The 18,938-nt window shown below is 40.4% G+C and overlaps 1 protein-coding gene across 1 annotated transcript in view; it reads right to left on the bottom strand.

Moving 5' to 3' along the window:
• Window positions 1-18,938, bottom strand: part of LOC117530070 (astrotactin-2) — a 465,818-nt gene that overhangs the window by 56,211 nt on the left and 390,669 nt on the right. The window contains exon 4 of the mRNA XM_034193006.1: window positions 15,574-15,726. Within this exon, the coding sequence (XP_034048897.1) occupies window positions 15,574-15,726 (153 nt within the window). The remainder of the gene's footprint in view (window positions 1-15,573; window positions 15,727-18,938) is intronic.

Below are 18,938 nucleotides of genomic sequence, written 5' to 3'. Positions count from 1 at the left end.
ACACAGCTCCTGCAGCAAATAATGTATTGGGAGCTTTCCACAACAAGTCGCTCCGTGTGATCAAGGTCAGTCATGTTAACTTGACTGACAACCGAAGCCGGCGAGCGTAATGGAAGCTCCTCCTATTTGATGACGGCGCACCGGGGCGAATTTTCGCAGCAAAAGTAGAGCGACACACCGGGCGAAGGAGGCGCGTCCGTCGCCACGTGACCCCCGCAAATTTGTAGCGTCTGATCGCGCCCGGTGTGAACGCGGCGTAACAATGGATGGCTGTAATTTTAGTTGTTTTAAATAGATGAAAATCATCATCTATTTTTGGCATTCCCACTCCTGCTCGCTCCCGTTCATTTTTATTCCCGTCCCATCCCAATCACGGGATTGATAAAATTTTGACTCCCATCCCGCGGGAATCCCGCAGGAATCACATGACCCACGTGAATTCCCGAAAAATGTCATCCTCTACTGGACGCCTCGCTGGAGAGGTGTTCCGGGCTCGTCCCATCGGGAGGAGGCCCCGGGGAAGACCCAGGTCACGCTGGAGGGACTACGTCTCTCAGATGGCTTGGGAACACCTCGGAGTTCCCCCGGAGGAGCTGGGGGAGGTGTGTGTGTGTGGATCGGGAGGTCTGGGCGGATTTGCTTGAGCTGCTGCCCCCGCAACCCGACCCCGGATGAAGCGGAAGAAAATGCATGGATGGATGGACACACACACACACACACACACCAAGTTCTGCACAGTACAGTTAATGAAGAGCCCTGTTTTAATGCTTGATTTTGGACAAACCATTTTATAAAGCAATTAGTGGAAATAATGTGTGCGTGTATGTGTGTGTGCGTGCATGCACCGTGTATGTGTGGGGATATTTCTGGGGATAGGCTGGTGGCCTGTCAAGGACACTCCACCTATTGTGCTTGTTAATTTAATTTATTTATTTTTGTTGCAAAAATGTATATACTTTGCATATCTTGCATTTGAATGGTAAATACACTGAACTTATATCACGCTTTTCCATCTGCATCAGAAGCTCAAAGCGCATTACAATTATGCCTCGCATTCACACAAACACACACACACACTGATGTCAGAGTGCTGCCATGCAAGGCGCTCACGCACACTGGGAGCAACTAGAGGATTAAAGACCTTGCCCAAGGGCCCTTAGTGATTTTCGGGTCTGGTTGGGTTTTGAATCGAGTGATCCTCTGGTCTGACGCTCAGTGCTTAACCACTAGACCATCACCTCCCCATAACTGAGTAAGTTACATGACGTGAATGAACAAGTTTTGATACTTCACCTTAAACCAGGATTAAGGTCAAGGATTAGAAACAGATTTGTTATATCGTAGATCTAAACTAATGAAATAAATCTGTAAAGCAAACCTTGGATAGTTTGGGCTTCTGTTCCCAGGGGAATTTTCATGGGCTGTCCTGAACGGAAGAAAATATGTTATACATCTTTGCCATCTTGTCCATCGTTTTGTGTCTTACAGTTTTCAAACATAGTCAATTTCTGTATTTGTACCTGAAGAACATATCTGAAAAGGTTTGTTCCAAGTTGTTTTTGCAGTGCAAAGGTTTCATTGTACTTACTGCCGAGCACAACAAAATCAGCTGCCATTTAGTGCACACTCAGTTCAATTCAAGTTTATTTATATAGCACATTTAAACATGCTGCAGCTGACCAAAGTGCTTCACAATAATAGCAATACAATAACTGTAAAATATTAACAAAAGAAAACATACACCACTTAGCCAGTGTTGAAAGCCAGGGAAAAGAGATAAGTTTTCATTCTGGACTTAAACTGTCCCACAGACTCGGTGGACCTGACAGACAGCGGAAGATTGTTCCAGAGTCATGGCACTGCCACAGAAAAGGCTCTATCACCTCTGGATTTAAGCCTGGCTTTAGGAACAGCTAGGACAAGCTGGTCAGCTGACTTCAGAGCCCTATGTGGAGTGTATAACTGCAAGATCTCACTCAGATACATTGGGCCTGTACAGTGCAGGCACTTAAAAACAATCAGCAAGACTTTATATTTAACACGAAAGCCAACAGGGAGCCAGTGTAAGGTACAGAGCACAAGGGTGATGTGCTCATGCTTCTTTGTTTTAGTCAAAAGGCGGGCTGCAGCATTTTGTACACTCTGCAGGCGCTGTAGGGAGCGCTGGTCCAGCCCAACGTAAAGTGCATTACAATAATCCAGAAGTGACTAGGGATGGGTATTGATAAGATTTTATCGATATCAATGCCATTAGCGATTCCGCTTATTGATCCGATTCCCTTATCAATACCTCATGAGAATTTTCTGTGTACTAAAAATAGACTTTACAGGTTTTCTATGTCAACAACATTTTAAATTGGTCACTGAATCCTTGATCTCTGGACATAAATAAAAATAAATAAAATCTGTAGTTTTTGTCAAAAGCATTTCCTTTCAGACATTTTGGCATGAATGTCTCTCCGTACCTCTGAGCTAAGCTCAGCCGGCTGCTGCATGTCAGCATAGGACGTCTCGTTTTGGGAGGAAAAACATTTTGATCCATTGCAGTTTGTTTGTATTACAACGTTTGAAAAGAGGTGTCATTTGATTTAAACAGCGTTTCGCTTTGAATTTATTAATTCCGACTGGACTCTATATCATTCTAACTTGAGCTCAAGGGAGGGGGGAGTCTGGATATTTGGTCCCCAAAATTGTTACTTAAAACGTTCTCGTGAGAGAGCTTAAGATCAATAAGTGCCTGGTGATCATACACTAGTAATCCAGTTGTGCTTTGGCACAAAATAAATGACAGTACAGCAATAAAAAACAGATAACACAGAGCAGCTAGACGGCTGCCGGTACACGCTGGCGCCATCTTGCCCCTTGCCCCATTGGTCCCTCAAAGATAGCAATTTCAAGGTTGGTATTATCAAAATGTCATTCATGTTCATCCAGTCTGGCATTTCAATAGAAAAAAAAACTGGAAGGGCACAACCAATACAGCTAACAATCGTGTTGGTCTGTGTCTTAAAGAATAAAACTGCAACTAACAGTGAGTGGCATCATGTCATTTTAAGAGGTCAAAGCCAAATACACCAATGTGAAGCATGAATTGAGGTGATGGATTTGCAAGTGTGTCTGTCTGAGAGATAAGAAACGTGCAGACAAACTGTTATTCAGAGTCATCTCACCAATATTTTATGTGAAAAAGTGGAGAAATAGATCTCTCGATACATGTCTTATTTATTTGGTCAAACACCATGTTTCACATTCATATTAAATACCGACCTTTGCTCTCTGCTCTGTGGAGGGCACCCAAGCTGCATAACTTAGTGGGGATGGTGTTTATGAATCACACAAACACTTAAGGTTTCTGATTCCGTAACCCCTGTTCGCAATCTGAGTGACACAAATGAGGTGTCTCTCTGTCGGTTTGAGATATTTATGGTATAGAAAATTAATTGGTTTGCTAGTTTGGCACTCTTGGAGTATATATATATATATATATATTTATTTGCCCCCTTGAGCTTTGCATGTTAGAAATTTTTTAGGGCATCAAAAAATAAAAAATTTCAGGCTTTATTAATTAAAATTTCTAAAGTTATGCCCTTTAAACTAAAAGTGAAAAGTATATCATGAATTAAAACAAATAAAAATCCAAAGCCAAAATGATGATGTGAATAAGTAAGTGCCCCCTTTAGTATAGCCCATCACGTTTGCATCCAGTTTTCTTTGGACAAGTCAGGGGATGGATACATCAACATTCCCAAGGCACTAATTATGTCTTGGACTATATTTACATGAATTATGAAGACAGTATGTTTCTCTATGGCAAATCTGTCTGTCGACAGTTCTCAAAAACCGAGTGACTATATAAGAAGGAGATTAGAGAGTAAAGCCACCAAGACACCCAGACAACCCAAAAGAAGTTATAGATGTCTGTGGCTGTAATTGAAGAAATTGTGCATAGTGTAAGTTTTGAGTTTTGCATCACCTGTTATACAGCTTCATGATGAAGTGATACAGGGAAGGTTTTTATATATAAATAATCATCATCATCATCATCATAATAATAATAATAATAACACATGAAAGTTCAACTACAATATGCTTGAAGGCACATCGGAGATTCAAGCATAGATTTGATTTGTTTTGTTGAAACAAAATTGTTCTCTGTGCAACTCCACTATGAAGGCATGATTGGTGATGGTGGCCTTCCTTGTGGCCACCACTATGAAGGGTCTTCATATCTACATGGGCTGCTATGGTGATACAGAAGCCCAAATAGGACATATTTATCCCTATCCCGCCCTTCATAGCACAAAACAGAAACTTAAGAACAAAGAACTGGAATCAGTAGTTTACTGGTTGTTACTGCAGACTACAAAGGTTTGAGAATCCTCATTTTTGTGAAATGGAGGCTCACACATATTGCTTATCACACGAGAAGGCAAGGGAGCATGAATCCTCATCATCAAAGAAGACAAACCATGCAGGTAATCAAAATCATAATGCGTGACAGCACAAAGCAATGTGCAACCTCACCACTCAAGTTCTGACTGGCCATGAGCTGGTATAACACCACAGAACCCACCTTGGGTCCTGTGTGGCTACCACCCAGAGAGACAACCGATCGACTTCCATTTCTGGAAAGTAAGTGTCTATCTTCCGCAGCCACATGTAGCATGGGCGCCCCTTGGTCTTCTATAGCCACTGGGGTTCTCAGCTCTCAGGCAGCTATGTGATGGATCAAGCATAGAGAAATACACCACATGGCCAAAATGTTGAAGCTGATGCTCCCTAATGATGCAAGCACTGCACCACTGGATGACAATAAATCTTACACACTGTAGCGTTAACAGATTTTCAAGATTTTTAAGGGTAAAGATTTTAAACGTTACCCCATGCTGTTGTTTCTTTTACTTTTTTATGACCCTAGTATGAAAAATGGGATATAATGTGTAACAATTATATTGGGACAATATAATCGTTACACATTATATGGGACCTTTATTGTTTGCTCTATATTTGCTCCCACTTGGTCATGTCTTGAGCAGTTTTAAAGATGTCTCCTACCACTGTTATGCGGATGACATCCAGCTGTATATTTCATTCACTCCTCAAACGGTTTCTAGGGTATTTGCTCTTCAGAGCTGTGTTGAGGTTATTGGTGGCTGGATGGCGGCCAACTATTTGTCTTTAAATACAGCAAAAACTGAGGTCCTTGTTTGTGCCCCTGACGAGTTTGTTCCCACTGTGGCTGGGAATCTTGGTTCTCTGGCCCTTTTGTTCACTCAGCAGTGAGGAACTTGGGTGTTACGTTCAATCACTCCCTCAATTTTGTTGAGGGAGTGATCGATGTTACCCGCCTGGCACAGTCTTGTTTTTTCCATTTGCGTAATATTGCCCGTCTGCGCAGCATTGTGTCTCGGGCGGAGTTGGAGATGATCATTCATGCATGTGTCGTCACGTCTGGATTACTGTAACTCTCTATTTTTTTAGCCTTAGCAAGTCCTCTTTGGACCGCTTACAAACGGTTCAGAATGCAGCTGCAAGGCTGCTGACGAGGTCATCAAAGTGGTCACATATAACCCCAATCTTCTCCTCCTTGCACTGGCTCCCCATCCATTTCACTCCAATTTAAAATTCTAGTACTGACTTTTAGAGCTCTGCATGGTCAAATGCCATCTTATATCACCGAGCTATTACATCTATATGTGACAAGCAGGTCTCTGAGGTCTTCGGACCTGGGCCTATTGGTTGTGCCTAGGACAAGACTGAAGACCAGGGGAGACTGTGCTTTCGAGGTGGTGGCACCTAAAATGTGGAATGCACTGCCTTTGGACCTACGCTCCGTGGACTCTGTTGAAACATTTAAAGTGAAGCTAAAGACCCTTTTGTATAGGTTGGCTTTTACCTAGTTTTATGGTTCTATGTTTCTGCTGCTTTTAATTTCTTTGTTCTTATGTGAAGCACTTTGTGATTTCTATCTTGAAAGGTGCTATATAAATAAACCTTACTTACTTACATACAATGTGTTTTAATAAACTAAGCAGAACAGGAGGAGCTTCACTACTTCTTCCACTCAGAATCCCTTGGTTTATAAAGGGTTAACAATTCAGGCATGAATGGATTTAAACTAAATTGCTTCTCATTACATTATTATTATTATTATTGTGCTTTATTGAAAATTTGCACTGAAAAAAAGAAAATGGTTAGTCGTGTAAGTATTGTGGCACTAAAAAGTAACAAGCAATGAATAAAATAACGACTCTCCTCATAAAAAAAATAATTGGAGAAAGTGAGCTTGGTCATCCACATGATTTATGTAACGATTTATGTGTGTGTGTGTGTGTGGGGGGGGGCACTCTTTCCCTCTAGTTTCACAAAGAAATCACAGAAGAACACACGTGGTCCTGACTTGGCAGTTGATCAACTGTATGGACTATTGACGAGAAGCCCTGGAGTTGCAGACCCGTAGCTGTAATCACTGTGTTTTGTCTGCAGCAAAGATTGCAGAAGGACTGCCGAAATAAAGCTGAGCATCGAATAAATTCAACCACCTTGGAAAAAGAGTTTCTCTCTGGCTCCCTCACATACACATGCACACGACTGCAAGACACCAGAGAACTACTTTCATGTGCTACTTCAAAGCATCAACTAAACAGGAGAAAAACATAACAAGCAGAAGGCTGTCCTCATCGTAATGAAGCAAAGTATTGGCTGTGGCACATTATAAACATGGCTGCAGCTCCTAGTCAGCACATGGAAATGCATTAACACCACAGCGAGGAAGAGTGTGCAGAGGTGCATGCAAAAAAGGAAGCCAGTTGCACAGTTCTCAGTGTTTCAGTATCTGAACAAACCACAAAGTATGCCACATTAAAGGGGTGTTTGAGAGTATGTGTGTCTTTGTGTTTAGTAAGGGCAGGTACAGGAGAAAAATTGTAGCTGTAGTATATCACAGGCAGCGGTGGCCTTGGCGGCCACCACACCTTGACTTTGGAAATGAAAGAAAATGCCAAGTTAATTTTGATCAACTTCAAAAACACACATATGTTGATAAAAAAGAAGGGTGAAGTGTCTGCTGAGGCTACATTCATGCAAAATCCTCCAAAAGGGTTGAGGGGACTGGAGTGTTCGAATGTAACCACTGCAAAACAACAACAAAATAATTTATTTCTTCGATTTAGTACATTACTGTGCAAAAATGCTCTCTCCCCCACAGACCCCAGTCACTGTGTGCTTTGGTTGATCATCTCCCTTGCTTGCTTTTTCTCTCATGGTAAAAGTAAGTCCCTTCGGCTGCTCCCTTGTTTTGTACTCGAGGTCGCCACAGCAAATCCAAGGTGGATCTGCATGTTGAATTGGCACAAATTTTCCGCCAGATGTCCTTCCTGATGCAACTCCACATTACATGGATTCGAACCGGGAACCTTCCACACTGAAACCAAGTGCATAACCACTTGGCCACCACCCCTACTGCTTTTTCTCTCATGGCTAAACCCAAATTCATACAAAATCCTTTCTGCATGGTTGTGTGGAGGTATGACAGTGTTGTTTGAGTTTTAGAATGCAACTGTTATTAAACAATCAGAATAATGCTTTATTTCTTTCATTTGTGTGAATGAGAGGGAGCCCAGTGGAATAGGCCAGTTACAAGGAGTAGTGGTAGTGAAAGTAGATGAGTTTAAATACTTGGGGTCAACTGTCCAAAGTAATGGAGTGTGTGGTAGAGAGGTGAAGAAGAGAGTGCAGGCAGGGTGGAGTGGGTGGAGAAAGGTGGCAGGAGTGATTTGTGACCAAAGACTATCAGCAAGAGTGAAGTGGAAAGTCTTCAAGACAGTAGTGAGACCAGCTATGTTGTATGATTTAGAGATGTACAATTTATTCACTGAAAATTGGCTTTTGCAAAGCCTAGAAACAATACTCATTCTGCAAATATTATATGTTCCCATTGTGTGTACTGAATGTCATTGTAGGGATGTTGTAGCTAGATGTTAAGCAATTACTGATCACAAGCAAACATGAGCAAAAGACATTTGTTTCATTTATGCAAGCAAGTGAAAATAGGACTTACATTTTTTTTATATTATAACAGCCAAGTGGCCTCTGTGGGCATGTGTGTCTGCGTGCGTGTGTATGGCTTTGATCACACAACAAACTGGGAGAGCTGACATTTGCCCTTTGTATGCTTATGTATTTTGGGGTCAAGGATGAATGCTGCAAAATAGAAAGTTGATAGGACAGATATTTTTGGAGAAATTAGCAATTTTAGCTAACCATAAACATGGATAGATACTGTGCTGCAATGCACCATGGGACTTCGGGGTTTTGAAGTTTTAAATGTTACATGTTAGTTTAACAGTGTTGTTTTAGTGATATTAATTTATTGTAGTTTTGTAGCTCAACTGGTTTAGTAGTTTATTTAAATTCATGCTGCTGTTACCATGAGTGATTTCAGTCTCATGTTGGTACCATGAGTGAAATGTGTAGTGTTTTTAATGTCTTCTGCCACCGTCTTTGTTTGTCAAATTGAAAGCACCTGCTTACAGCAGCTGTTCGTGTATGTATTCATGCAACTTCAATCACAGAGAAACTGGACAGCTGACATTTGCCACGTGGTATCTGTGATAGTCAAGTGGCTTGTGTGTGTGATAGCTCTGATCACTCAAAAAATGGAAGAGCTGACATTTTCCTTTGGTCTGCATATGTATTTTGGGTCGAGGATGACAGTGCAAAAACGGAATGTTGATCGGGACAAATATTTTTTTAGAGAGGTTAGCAGTTTTAGCTAACCAGTAAACAATGGACATTGTGCTGCATGCACCATAGGAGTTTGGGATTTTGGGGTTTCATGTTAGTTTAACAGTGTTGTATGGTTTATTCATTTATTGTGTTTTGTAGCTGAATTGGTTTAGTCAGTTTAGTTAAGTCTCATGTTGCCGTTACCATGAGTGAGTTGTTAAATGTTGCCAGTACCATAGGTGATATCTCTAGTCTGTTTGATGTCTTCTGCGACATCTCTGTTTCTGCCTGTCTAAAATTAGAAGCACCTGCTTGCTGCAGACTGTGGAAAAGCAGTGCATGTGTGCGTGCAACTTCGATGACAGAGAAACTGTGGCGAGCTGACATTTGCCATTTGGTATGCTTAAGTATTTTGAGTCAAGGATGAATGCCACCAAAATCGAACATTGATAGGACTAATATTCTTGAGAAGCTACGACTATTAGCTAATACTGTGAACGATGGATGTTGCTAACTACATTATGGACAACCCATGCCATTCCAGCAGGGGGGGTGATAAGTCATCTTTATATTAAAAGCATGAAGACAGGACAAAACTGTGACCAACTAAGAACTAGGGACACAAGACCATCTTATAACACACATGAGAAGAACAGCCTGAAAAATTGAAGACCAGAGGACAGTGGATGGGAACTACAATAGGACAAACATGGATGGATGACAAGACACAAGGACAACACCTGCATACAGTTCGGGAGGGGCTCGCAGGGGCTCACATCCACCCACTCCTACCTCTGCACACGCGCTCACATCTACACCCATGCACACCCAGAAGACCACAACCGGAGGACCTATGAACGCGGACTGGGAGGGTGGCGTGCTCACACCCACATGTGCACACACTCACACAACCTACAGGAAGACAAGACAGGAGGTAACCAGAAATATGAAAAGGGACAGGGGGACAGGAACCACATACAGTAAAAGAACACAAAATCCCTGACCAAAACCAAAACCCAACAAACCTCTACATTTCTAAAACATTCTGGACTCACATCCCATTCCTTCACATGATACAACCTTTGCTTAATTTATTACCACCCTTGAAAAATGTCAGCCGCCTTATAAACACTACCCAACCTAGAGCCCATGGATCCCCACAGGCAACACACTAGTTTTAATTATTATTTCATTTTTCCTGCTTTACTGCTGGGCATAAAGTGGCCACTTTCTTTTGAAAGTGTTTTCCAGTGGTTAGAGGTGGTATGATTGTGGGAGTGAAAACAACAAAAACATTATTTTTAAAGCTTTCCAGAGCTCTGGCCAAGATGATACAAAGCAAAAGGTCTCTGTTGTATATGCTGAGCATGGTATGAAAGAGAATTTTGACGAATGCAAGCCATAAAAGACAACCACTCCGCACCTAGCATCAAGCAAACTGTGGAACAGAGAGGAACACTACAACAAAGAGCCTTCCCTCCACTGGTGTATTTTTTATTCTTGGTTATGCAGCAGCCTGGTGAAAGACGGCACACCTCTGGAAAACATTCATTTCTACTTCCAAGTCATCACACAGAAGGCAACAATAAAGCATGTTACCAGCTTACATCATAGCACGGAATATGAAAGCAAGGGTCATTTATCCTTACTACAATCTACCACCAGGTGGCAGGCGATCGATGAGGAGTGCCCGTCATCTAGGAAAGCAATAACCTAGACCTTAACCTGAAAACAACAAGACATCTTGTCTAGTTTCAAGATGTTTTAATGCTCATTTAAGTGGTTTAATCAGTCTGCAGTAAACTGTTGAGCAACATTTGTGCTTAAGACTGCAGTTTATCCTCAGGACATAACTTTCATGGCAGCAATGTGCATATTTTGTTCATGGAGGACTGATGTTTTTTAATGGCACTACATGACAGAACCATCTTTGATCCTGCACAGAAAATACCCAAGCAAACAACCAGTACATCCCTATGTCCTAAAAGTAGTTTTCTATCTGCTGTATCCAGGTGAAGCATCAGTGTTTCCTTGTCAATACTCCAGTACTCCTCATGATCTCATCTGATCTTCCTTAAGTAGTTTTGATACAAAGAGATTCCAGTTGTACCCTATAGTGGCAAGAGATCTATTCCCACAAATATCTAGTTGTCGCTGTCACTGGTTATCCAAGTCTCACAACCATACAGTAAGAGAGGAAACATGAGGACGCAAAAGTCTTCATTCTCCTGCAAAGGTATCAGTATCAGCAAATACTTCCGTCCAGTGATCATCCCTTCATAAGCTGTTCCATGGCTTCTCTCATTTTCAAAGGCCGAGGATCCAAAGGCATAAATGCCACTGCTGAGATAAACGAATGCTGGTACAAATTTCAACAATTTCATCACATACAGACACACATCTGTTAGCCAAGTCCACGTGGCTGTATCTTAATCATGACTTGATTCAGAACAATCACAAACCCCGACACTGATTCCTCACTCAGCTTCTGAAGTGCTGCCATTAGCACAGATTCCACAAAGATGACATCTGTGTCAGGAAAGTCATGGTTGGTAAACCTTTCCCCACCAACAAACACACCTAAGTCACTGGTTTTTACAAAGCTATCCAACAACCAGTCCAGAAGAGGTGAAACACATCCCTGACTGAAGATTTAAATGACTGCTTGGTATCTTCTGAAGTGTTTTCAAATATACTTCAATGAGGTTCTGGGATCACAGGGGCTGAATGTGAAATAGTGAAAATCTGACATGGGGAGAGTGGGGGGAAGGCGATGTCCAGGCCAGGTGTACAACAGTGCTATAAGAAAACTAGGGCAGTATGTGCTGACAGGGATGTAAAGAATGTTGCCACAAAGCAAAATTTCCATATGCAGGTTTGTGGACACCAGTTAAAGACTGGATGAACAGCTGCAGGGTTTCGCTGAGCAGACACAACGCATGCTGTTTCAGTTCAGGTCACATTCAGGCCTGATATCCTTCCAATGCAAAAGTGTAGGAAGTTAACTTCTAGTAAACCTTTCATGCACAAGCTCTAACCCTGTGCTTCTCAACGCCAAGACCGAGTTTTTAATCTGGACTGAATTGCACAGAACTGTGAACCAGATCGTGCACCGTATGCCGCGTGAGGCAGGGATGCATTTTCAGGTTTGGCACAGTGCTCGTGTGATTGATCGTGACCGCATATTTATTTGTTTGTTTGCTTTCACACAATGTGACAGGCAGTCTGCGGGTGTGCACAGAGCTGATAAGTGTGTACGTGTGTGCACACCTGTCATTATTTTGTATGTGGGCATTCACCACCCCGGTCCAATTACAAGAAGTGTAATTTTGCTGAAATGATGACTCATTACTGTCAGTCAGCGACCCCCCGCTACCATGTAGCTCTCAGTGTTAGCAAAGAAAACAAAGGCTGATCAATTCAACAGACGATTCAAAGAGGACTGGACTGAGTAATATGCATTCATTATTCCAAAATCCAGGACTAAGCCTTCATGCTTGATTAGTGCTGACAAATTGGACATCAAAGGAGTGATAATACGAAATGCAGCTATGAAGCACAGCTGTTCTGAGCAGCAGAATTCACAGAAAACTGAGGTGAGGACAAAACAAAAAACTCCTTAGTCAGCTGAAATATTCAAATGAAGGAACAAAAATGTCAGCTGTAACACACCAGAGTTCAGGCCATTATTTAATACTGAATTCAAAGTAGTACACACGTAAACCCTACGCTGACTGTAGTCTTTAAATATTAAATTCATAATCTAACATGGATTCACATCCAGCAGGTGGCAGTGTTTGGCAGGTGGCAGTACAGGATGTGATGTGTTGCATTTCAATACAACTAGATATGGTTTATGGTCAACTTCCATCCCTGACCAAATCTTGTTCAGAGTTTTGGACATGGCTCTACTAGTTTTTTTTTTTTTTTTTTGTATAGAAGAACAGTGTCTGCCTTGGAATAGCTCTGTTGGAACAACTCAACTTGAATACGAACCATTCTATTGAACTCACAAGTGACTCATCTGAACACTGTGCTACTTTTTAAATAAGTGGTTAGTCTATTTTATTGTTGGTTTTTTTTTTCTGAGAAGCTGGAAATAAGTATTTGAAAATACAAGGATACTGTGTAAAGTTGCCAAGGTGATGATGTTTGCCCTGTCTGATCAGAAGGGCTGTATGAACGTTGAACTTGGGTACAATGGAAATCCAATTTGTAAGAACTAAAAACATATTCTGGACAAGGAAAGTATTATCAGTCTGAGCACTACAACTGTATTGCAAATACAGACATTTGCTAAAAGCTGAAAACCACATTTCCTCACCACTACATTTCAAGATGTAGTTCTCTCTCTGTCTTATTCCACTGTCAAAAAGCTGACATCATTTTGAATTGCTTGGTCAATGCTGCAAGATAATGATCTGTTAACTACCGACTCAAACTGTATTACCTTGCAAAAGTTGCAAACTCATTATAGCAAAGGTACAGTACATTTTCTTTATGATGTCAAAGTTATGCATCAGTGATAAAGGAGACAAAGAACATTTCTCAGTGAAGAGAAATGTAGCAATCTCACAGCAAAAAAAAAAAAAAAGTTCCGCTACTTTGAACATCTTGATCCTTGCATTGTACACATCCAAGGACATTTAGGAATGGAATACAGCCCTAACCTTCTGAGTCTCACCAAGAATTTGTTTTAACCTGCATCTTTGTAATAAAAAAAAAAATCTTACTCCTTTCATGTTTGTTCTTTTAAGAAGTATCATTGCAGTATTTACTTCACATTTTAATGGAACAGAAAAACTTTCATTCGTAATTATAGGCTCTCAAAGAGAACATTTTCCCTCTTGACCTCGGGGAGGAAACATCTTGACATGCATACGTGTATGTGATTAAATGCCAGAAGAATCATTTGCTCCCAAGGCTGACATTTATTAACTTTGAATACTATGTTAAGGCTGCAAAGATCCCAGATGCCTCTGAGACCAGAGAAGTCAATCTAACTTCTGAACAAGGTTAACATAAGGCTTCTTTTATGCACAGTAAAATTACAAGTGGCATTTTTTAATGAAACTCCATATTGTAGTGATTGACAAAGGTTTTCCAAAGTAATGAATTGCCCCTGTGGTTGTATCAGCTTTTTAAAAAACATATCATTGTTAGCCCTAAATTGTACCCATCCTAACTATTTTTGTAAGGTGTCACAAGCCTTAAATGCAGGAATGGATGTACATTAATAAATGAAACAAAGTTACAACACAAGGCATAAAATATCTTGGGTTCATTCATACATAAGCTAATGCAGGAATCACTTGGTGGTGGTTTTGGTTGGGGAGGATTTGCATTTTTCATATGCACACAACTTTTTGGGGGTTGTAAATTATAATTTATAATTCTGGATTTAGAGTCTATAAGAGGAAAGAAAATAGGTTGGGTATGTGAATCAATTTGGATAAATGTATTATTTTCAATGCCAATACCCCATTGGTTATAATAGTATGGCAAATGACTTTTTGAAAATTTTATTTATTTATTTATTTATTTATTTTGTTGTAGGGTGACTACAATGATTATGAATTTGGCTGATAGTAGGCATGAATGTATTGGTGATATCATCAGTGAATTATACCTGAAGACACAGGTGATCTGTGATCAAGCTCATTAAATCATATTAACAGTACGTGTATTATATATCAGCAGCAGAGTTAAAAAAACAAAATGTTGTGAATACCTCAGTTAACAAATCACTCAACCTCTGTAATTGATGAACATGTTATATTTAAAAAAGCAACAAGCTCTTACTTTCTTTCATGCCTATCTTCATATGGGGCATTATCACTGCGTGAAATTTCCTTTAAACATATAAACCAGCTTAGGAGTTGTTGCACATACAGACAACATCATACAGTATAATGCAACAATTAAATACACAAGTCTAATTATCTCCCCTTGAAGAACTTGCTCCAGAATTACATTCCTCGACACACATCTTCCTGTGGTATGCTACGTGATGTGAATACCACATCACATGGTTATGTTACCTTATGGTGTTGTTATGTGAAGTATAATTTAAAACAGTTTAGAAGGAGTGATATGGCCATGATTGACAAAGGCATGGACGGGGTGGTCCTATATACACTCCCCTTCCCCCATTTTTTATTTATGTTTTGGTCTGGTATAATAACAAGTAGTTCTCACTAATTTCAGTGAATTGGAGATCTTAATGACATGCAAATCTTGCATTTCAGTTCTTTTCCAATATAACCTTTAGAAACTTTTATCCTACATAAAACTCGACATAAGACTATAAAACAAGTGGTTTCAGGGATTCAGTATAGTATCCACAGAAGATTGGATGAATGAACATAATATAACACACTGTACTTGAAAAAATTCAGGTCTGTTTAGTTTGGTTGGAAAATCAGTTGGGTCAGGAGAGAGGTCATGGAATATGTAAACCCTAAATGGCCAGGGTAATTTAACGATAATTAATGCATAGTGCTGTTTTGGGTTTCCTGCCCCAGTGGACACTGGACGAGAACACAGGTCAATCAAACATCTGCGATAAACACGACATAGAGCTGCTTAAATATTTAATCTCATGTATATTTCATACTGTGCAGTGACTCCAGAGTTTAGGCATTAATTAAATACTTTGCAAGGCCCAACGCTTAATATTACTTCCACAGATGTACTAAAGGTCAATAAACAATATTCAGCATGCACAGCAAAACGAAATTAGCAATGCAGATATTGCAAATTATGTTGCGTGCAATATCTGAAGCATTCAACTTAGAAAATGTCTTTCACTTCTTTTTTTTTTTTTTTCCCCCTAATCAGTCTTACCTCTGGTATGGCTGGGGCCTCTCCGCCGACTTGTTGATGAGCTGTGTATGACATGCTGGAAGTGAGACATGTCTGTTGGGGTGTTGGGAACTCGAAAACTCTCCTGGAATCTCTGCATCAAATCCTCCACTGACTCCGTGCTTGGGTCAATGGCTGTGAATGAAAGTGGCAAAGACAACATGACAATTATGTCATAAGGCTTGATGAACAAAACAAAACAAAAATATCTGTTATTGCTTCTCCTCTATTTTTTCCTGACTTTAAATGACTCAATCAATTCTATATTGTCTCATCTCCACGAGGAAGCTTTTAACGTTTCCCCTGATGGTGCAGTCTTACTCATCTTGATAACTGACTCCAAAACAAGGTGCTCTGCAGGAGGAATGAAGCGGTTCAGATAGCTGGTTAAAAAATTATGAAGGAAAGATATTTTATGACCTACTGGCATGCGTTCTGGCTTATTTATACCACCAAAGAGGCCAATTTCTAACACAGTGGATTTTTAAAAATGTATGCAAAAAGCAATGAGACTCAACAATGCATCTACAGCTACAGCCGATGTAGCTAGATGACAACGAGACATATTTCCCCACTTAACTAATAAGATTGAGCCATGCACATGCCTGCAGTTTTTAGGTGTATTTGCTGACATTCAGATAATTTTGTGTGTGGTGCATGATGTGAAAATTTCAAGAAGGGCCTGAGCACATATTCATAACTGCAGATACTTAATCACTGTCAACTCTTTCAGACGCTGAAGAAATACTCCCTATTCCCAATGCTATGTGCACATTAACGGCTGAAGTGATGTGAATCTTAAATTTTGCCTTTCGTTTGTGTGTGTGTGTGTGTGTGTGTGTGTGTGTGTGTGTGTGGCGTGGGGGTTAGCAATTGGGTTCAGGCTAGAGATGGAAGAATAGCTAATTTGTTGAGAAATACCCACCACCAATTTCATTAAAGCTGGAAGCTAGAAGGAACACGTTGTACCTTTCCAGTATTACAAGTACAAGATATGCCCGCAAAAGCGTCTAAAAGAACATGGCTGCAGCGCAACACAAAATTAAAATCCTGAAACTAATATACAAAGAAAAAAAGGAGAACAAACAGTGGTCATAATATATCACACTGGTTTGTGAAACAGACCACCTAAACTGACTGTGAGAAAAGTCTTGTGAGAATCTTTGTGGGAATAGACGATCCATGCATGATACAGAAGTATCATGCATGGATTTATTCAACTGCTTTATAAAAATAGTTTCTTTTTGGGGTCATGTTGGATTTTGCAACATCGTAACAACACCAGTGGTGGGCTGTATGTTTTAAATCTCGGCCTTCAGAGCCATCCACCATGATGCAGCATCACAGATAGATAATTGCATATGTCCCAAACCAGTGCCATCACCAAATGTGACCATAATGGTGTGGTATGGAGCAGTATTCCATCATTCTCACTGCTCTTTCTTTCCAATTTCAAATAGGAAAGAATTACTGAATGAATACGTAAATAAATCAATACATTTCATTATTCCTCTGGGCTGTGTGGAGGCATGACACCGTTATTTTGAGTCAGGACCCATAAGAAGTTAAAACCACAATACAACACACAAAATCAAAAATAAATATTTATAAGAAAAGTAAAAAATGAAATCATACAACTACAAATGAGAATGCCAGAACCATAAACCAAACTCCTAAGAGGTTATATGTCATGGAGAAAAGTTTACTTCCCTTTGTATAATCCGGTGCATAAACAGTCCATCTTTCCGTCTGACAAGCACACCTACTTCTAATTCATCATCAATCAGCATTCGTCTATCATCCAACAGGTGGCAGACACATCTACGCGACATGACGTAACCCACGGAGACACGGGCAAGACATGCAAGCTCCACAAAGAAAGGACCAGGTGGGAAGTGATCCCAAGACCTTCCTCCTGTGAGGCAACAGTACTAACCAATAAGTCAGGGTGCTGCCAATCAGCTGAACTGAGCTAGATTTACCGCTACTTCTGCACCATTTAATTCTAATAGAAGTAAAATGTCAGTGTTCATACTGTCACATCAGTTCAGATCGGGAAAGTTCTGCTATGCTAATTACTATGTCCCTTCAGCTTCTCCCTTTTTTTTGCTTGAGGTTCCCATAGTGGATCAGAGGTGGATTTGCATGTTCGATGGCACAAGTTTTACACTGGATGTCCTTCCTGGTGTGCTGCCAAATTACACGTAGATTGGGCAGGGGTTGTCTTAAACCGGGAACATTGTGCTCTGGAAACAGGGGCACTAACCACTGGGCTGCCACACCTGCTATGCTAACTGGTTAAAAACAGCTGGCCTCTTCTTCTGGGCTTCTGTTATGGTGCAGTTTTTCCTACAGTATGTGTTGCTGCCCCCAGTGGTGAACAAAAAGTGAGCCGACGTAGCATCGGTGTGCAGTATGACTGTAGCAAAAAACTAAACAACGTCCCTGTTTTTTCATGAAATATATATTTGAATGTACATTTGGCTTATTCTGATTCATCACAAAAAACAGCGGTGTACATTAAACAAATAACTGAACTACACTGTCCTGAATTGTTCAATTATAAATGGCAGCAATTCAACTTAGACCATGGCCCATGTCAATAATGCATTAAACATACAAAGTTCTAACCTTTAATGTGTCCAAAAGCCACATCAACACATTAATGTTTCAATCGTGTTTAAATCGGTGTGAATTGCAGATTAAAGGCAAAGTTTACAGGCATTACTGCGTTAATTTTGATGCCATCGCCAGAAAAATCAGTCTGATGGTAATAAATGCCACAACTTCGCTCACAGTGCCTGTATAGAAAAAGCTTCAGCGAAAGAAGAGATCTCACAGAATCTCCTGCCATCTTAGCTGCTTTTTTTAATTCATTGATACTGGTCATCCATCCATCCATCCATCCATCCATTTTCTATACCCACTTACTCCAATTAAGGGTAACAGGGGCACTGGAGACTATCCCACTGGTGATACTGTTAACGTTGCAGTTGATTCCAACAATTAAGTACTTTAAAATATTCCGTCAAACATTGAACACCTTGTTTTCATTCTGGACCACAGACAAAAGTTCCTTATTTTCATTACTCATTAAGTTATTGTTCATGTGCATATTTACAACCGGCACAATATCTCAGTATAACTAGCTTGTGCTCATATTATTTCATGGCTTGTAACTCTAAAATGGATGTTGGCTATATGACTTTATTTCTCTGTTCAAATACTGAATATTATTATCACTTTACCGAGGCGTTGCTAGGCCGGTATCGTAGATTTACATTGACGCTACCTGGCTATACCCGCCCGCTGTGCGTAAACAAATGACGTCATAGCGCGCGCAGCCC

The sequence above is a fragment of the Thalassophryne amazonica genome, chromosome 17 (genome assembly GCF_902500255.1).
Source record: "Thalassophryne amazonica chromosome 17, fThaAma1.1, whole genome shotgun sequence".
NCBI lineage: Eukaryota > Metazoa > Chordata > Actinopteri > Batrachoidiformes > Batrachoididae > Thalassophryne > Thalassophryne amazonica.
Note: the sequence above shows the minus strand (reverse complement) of the source record. Positions and strands in the feature narration are given on the sequence as shown.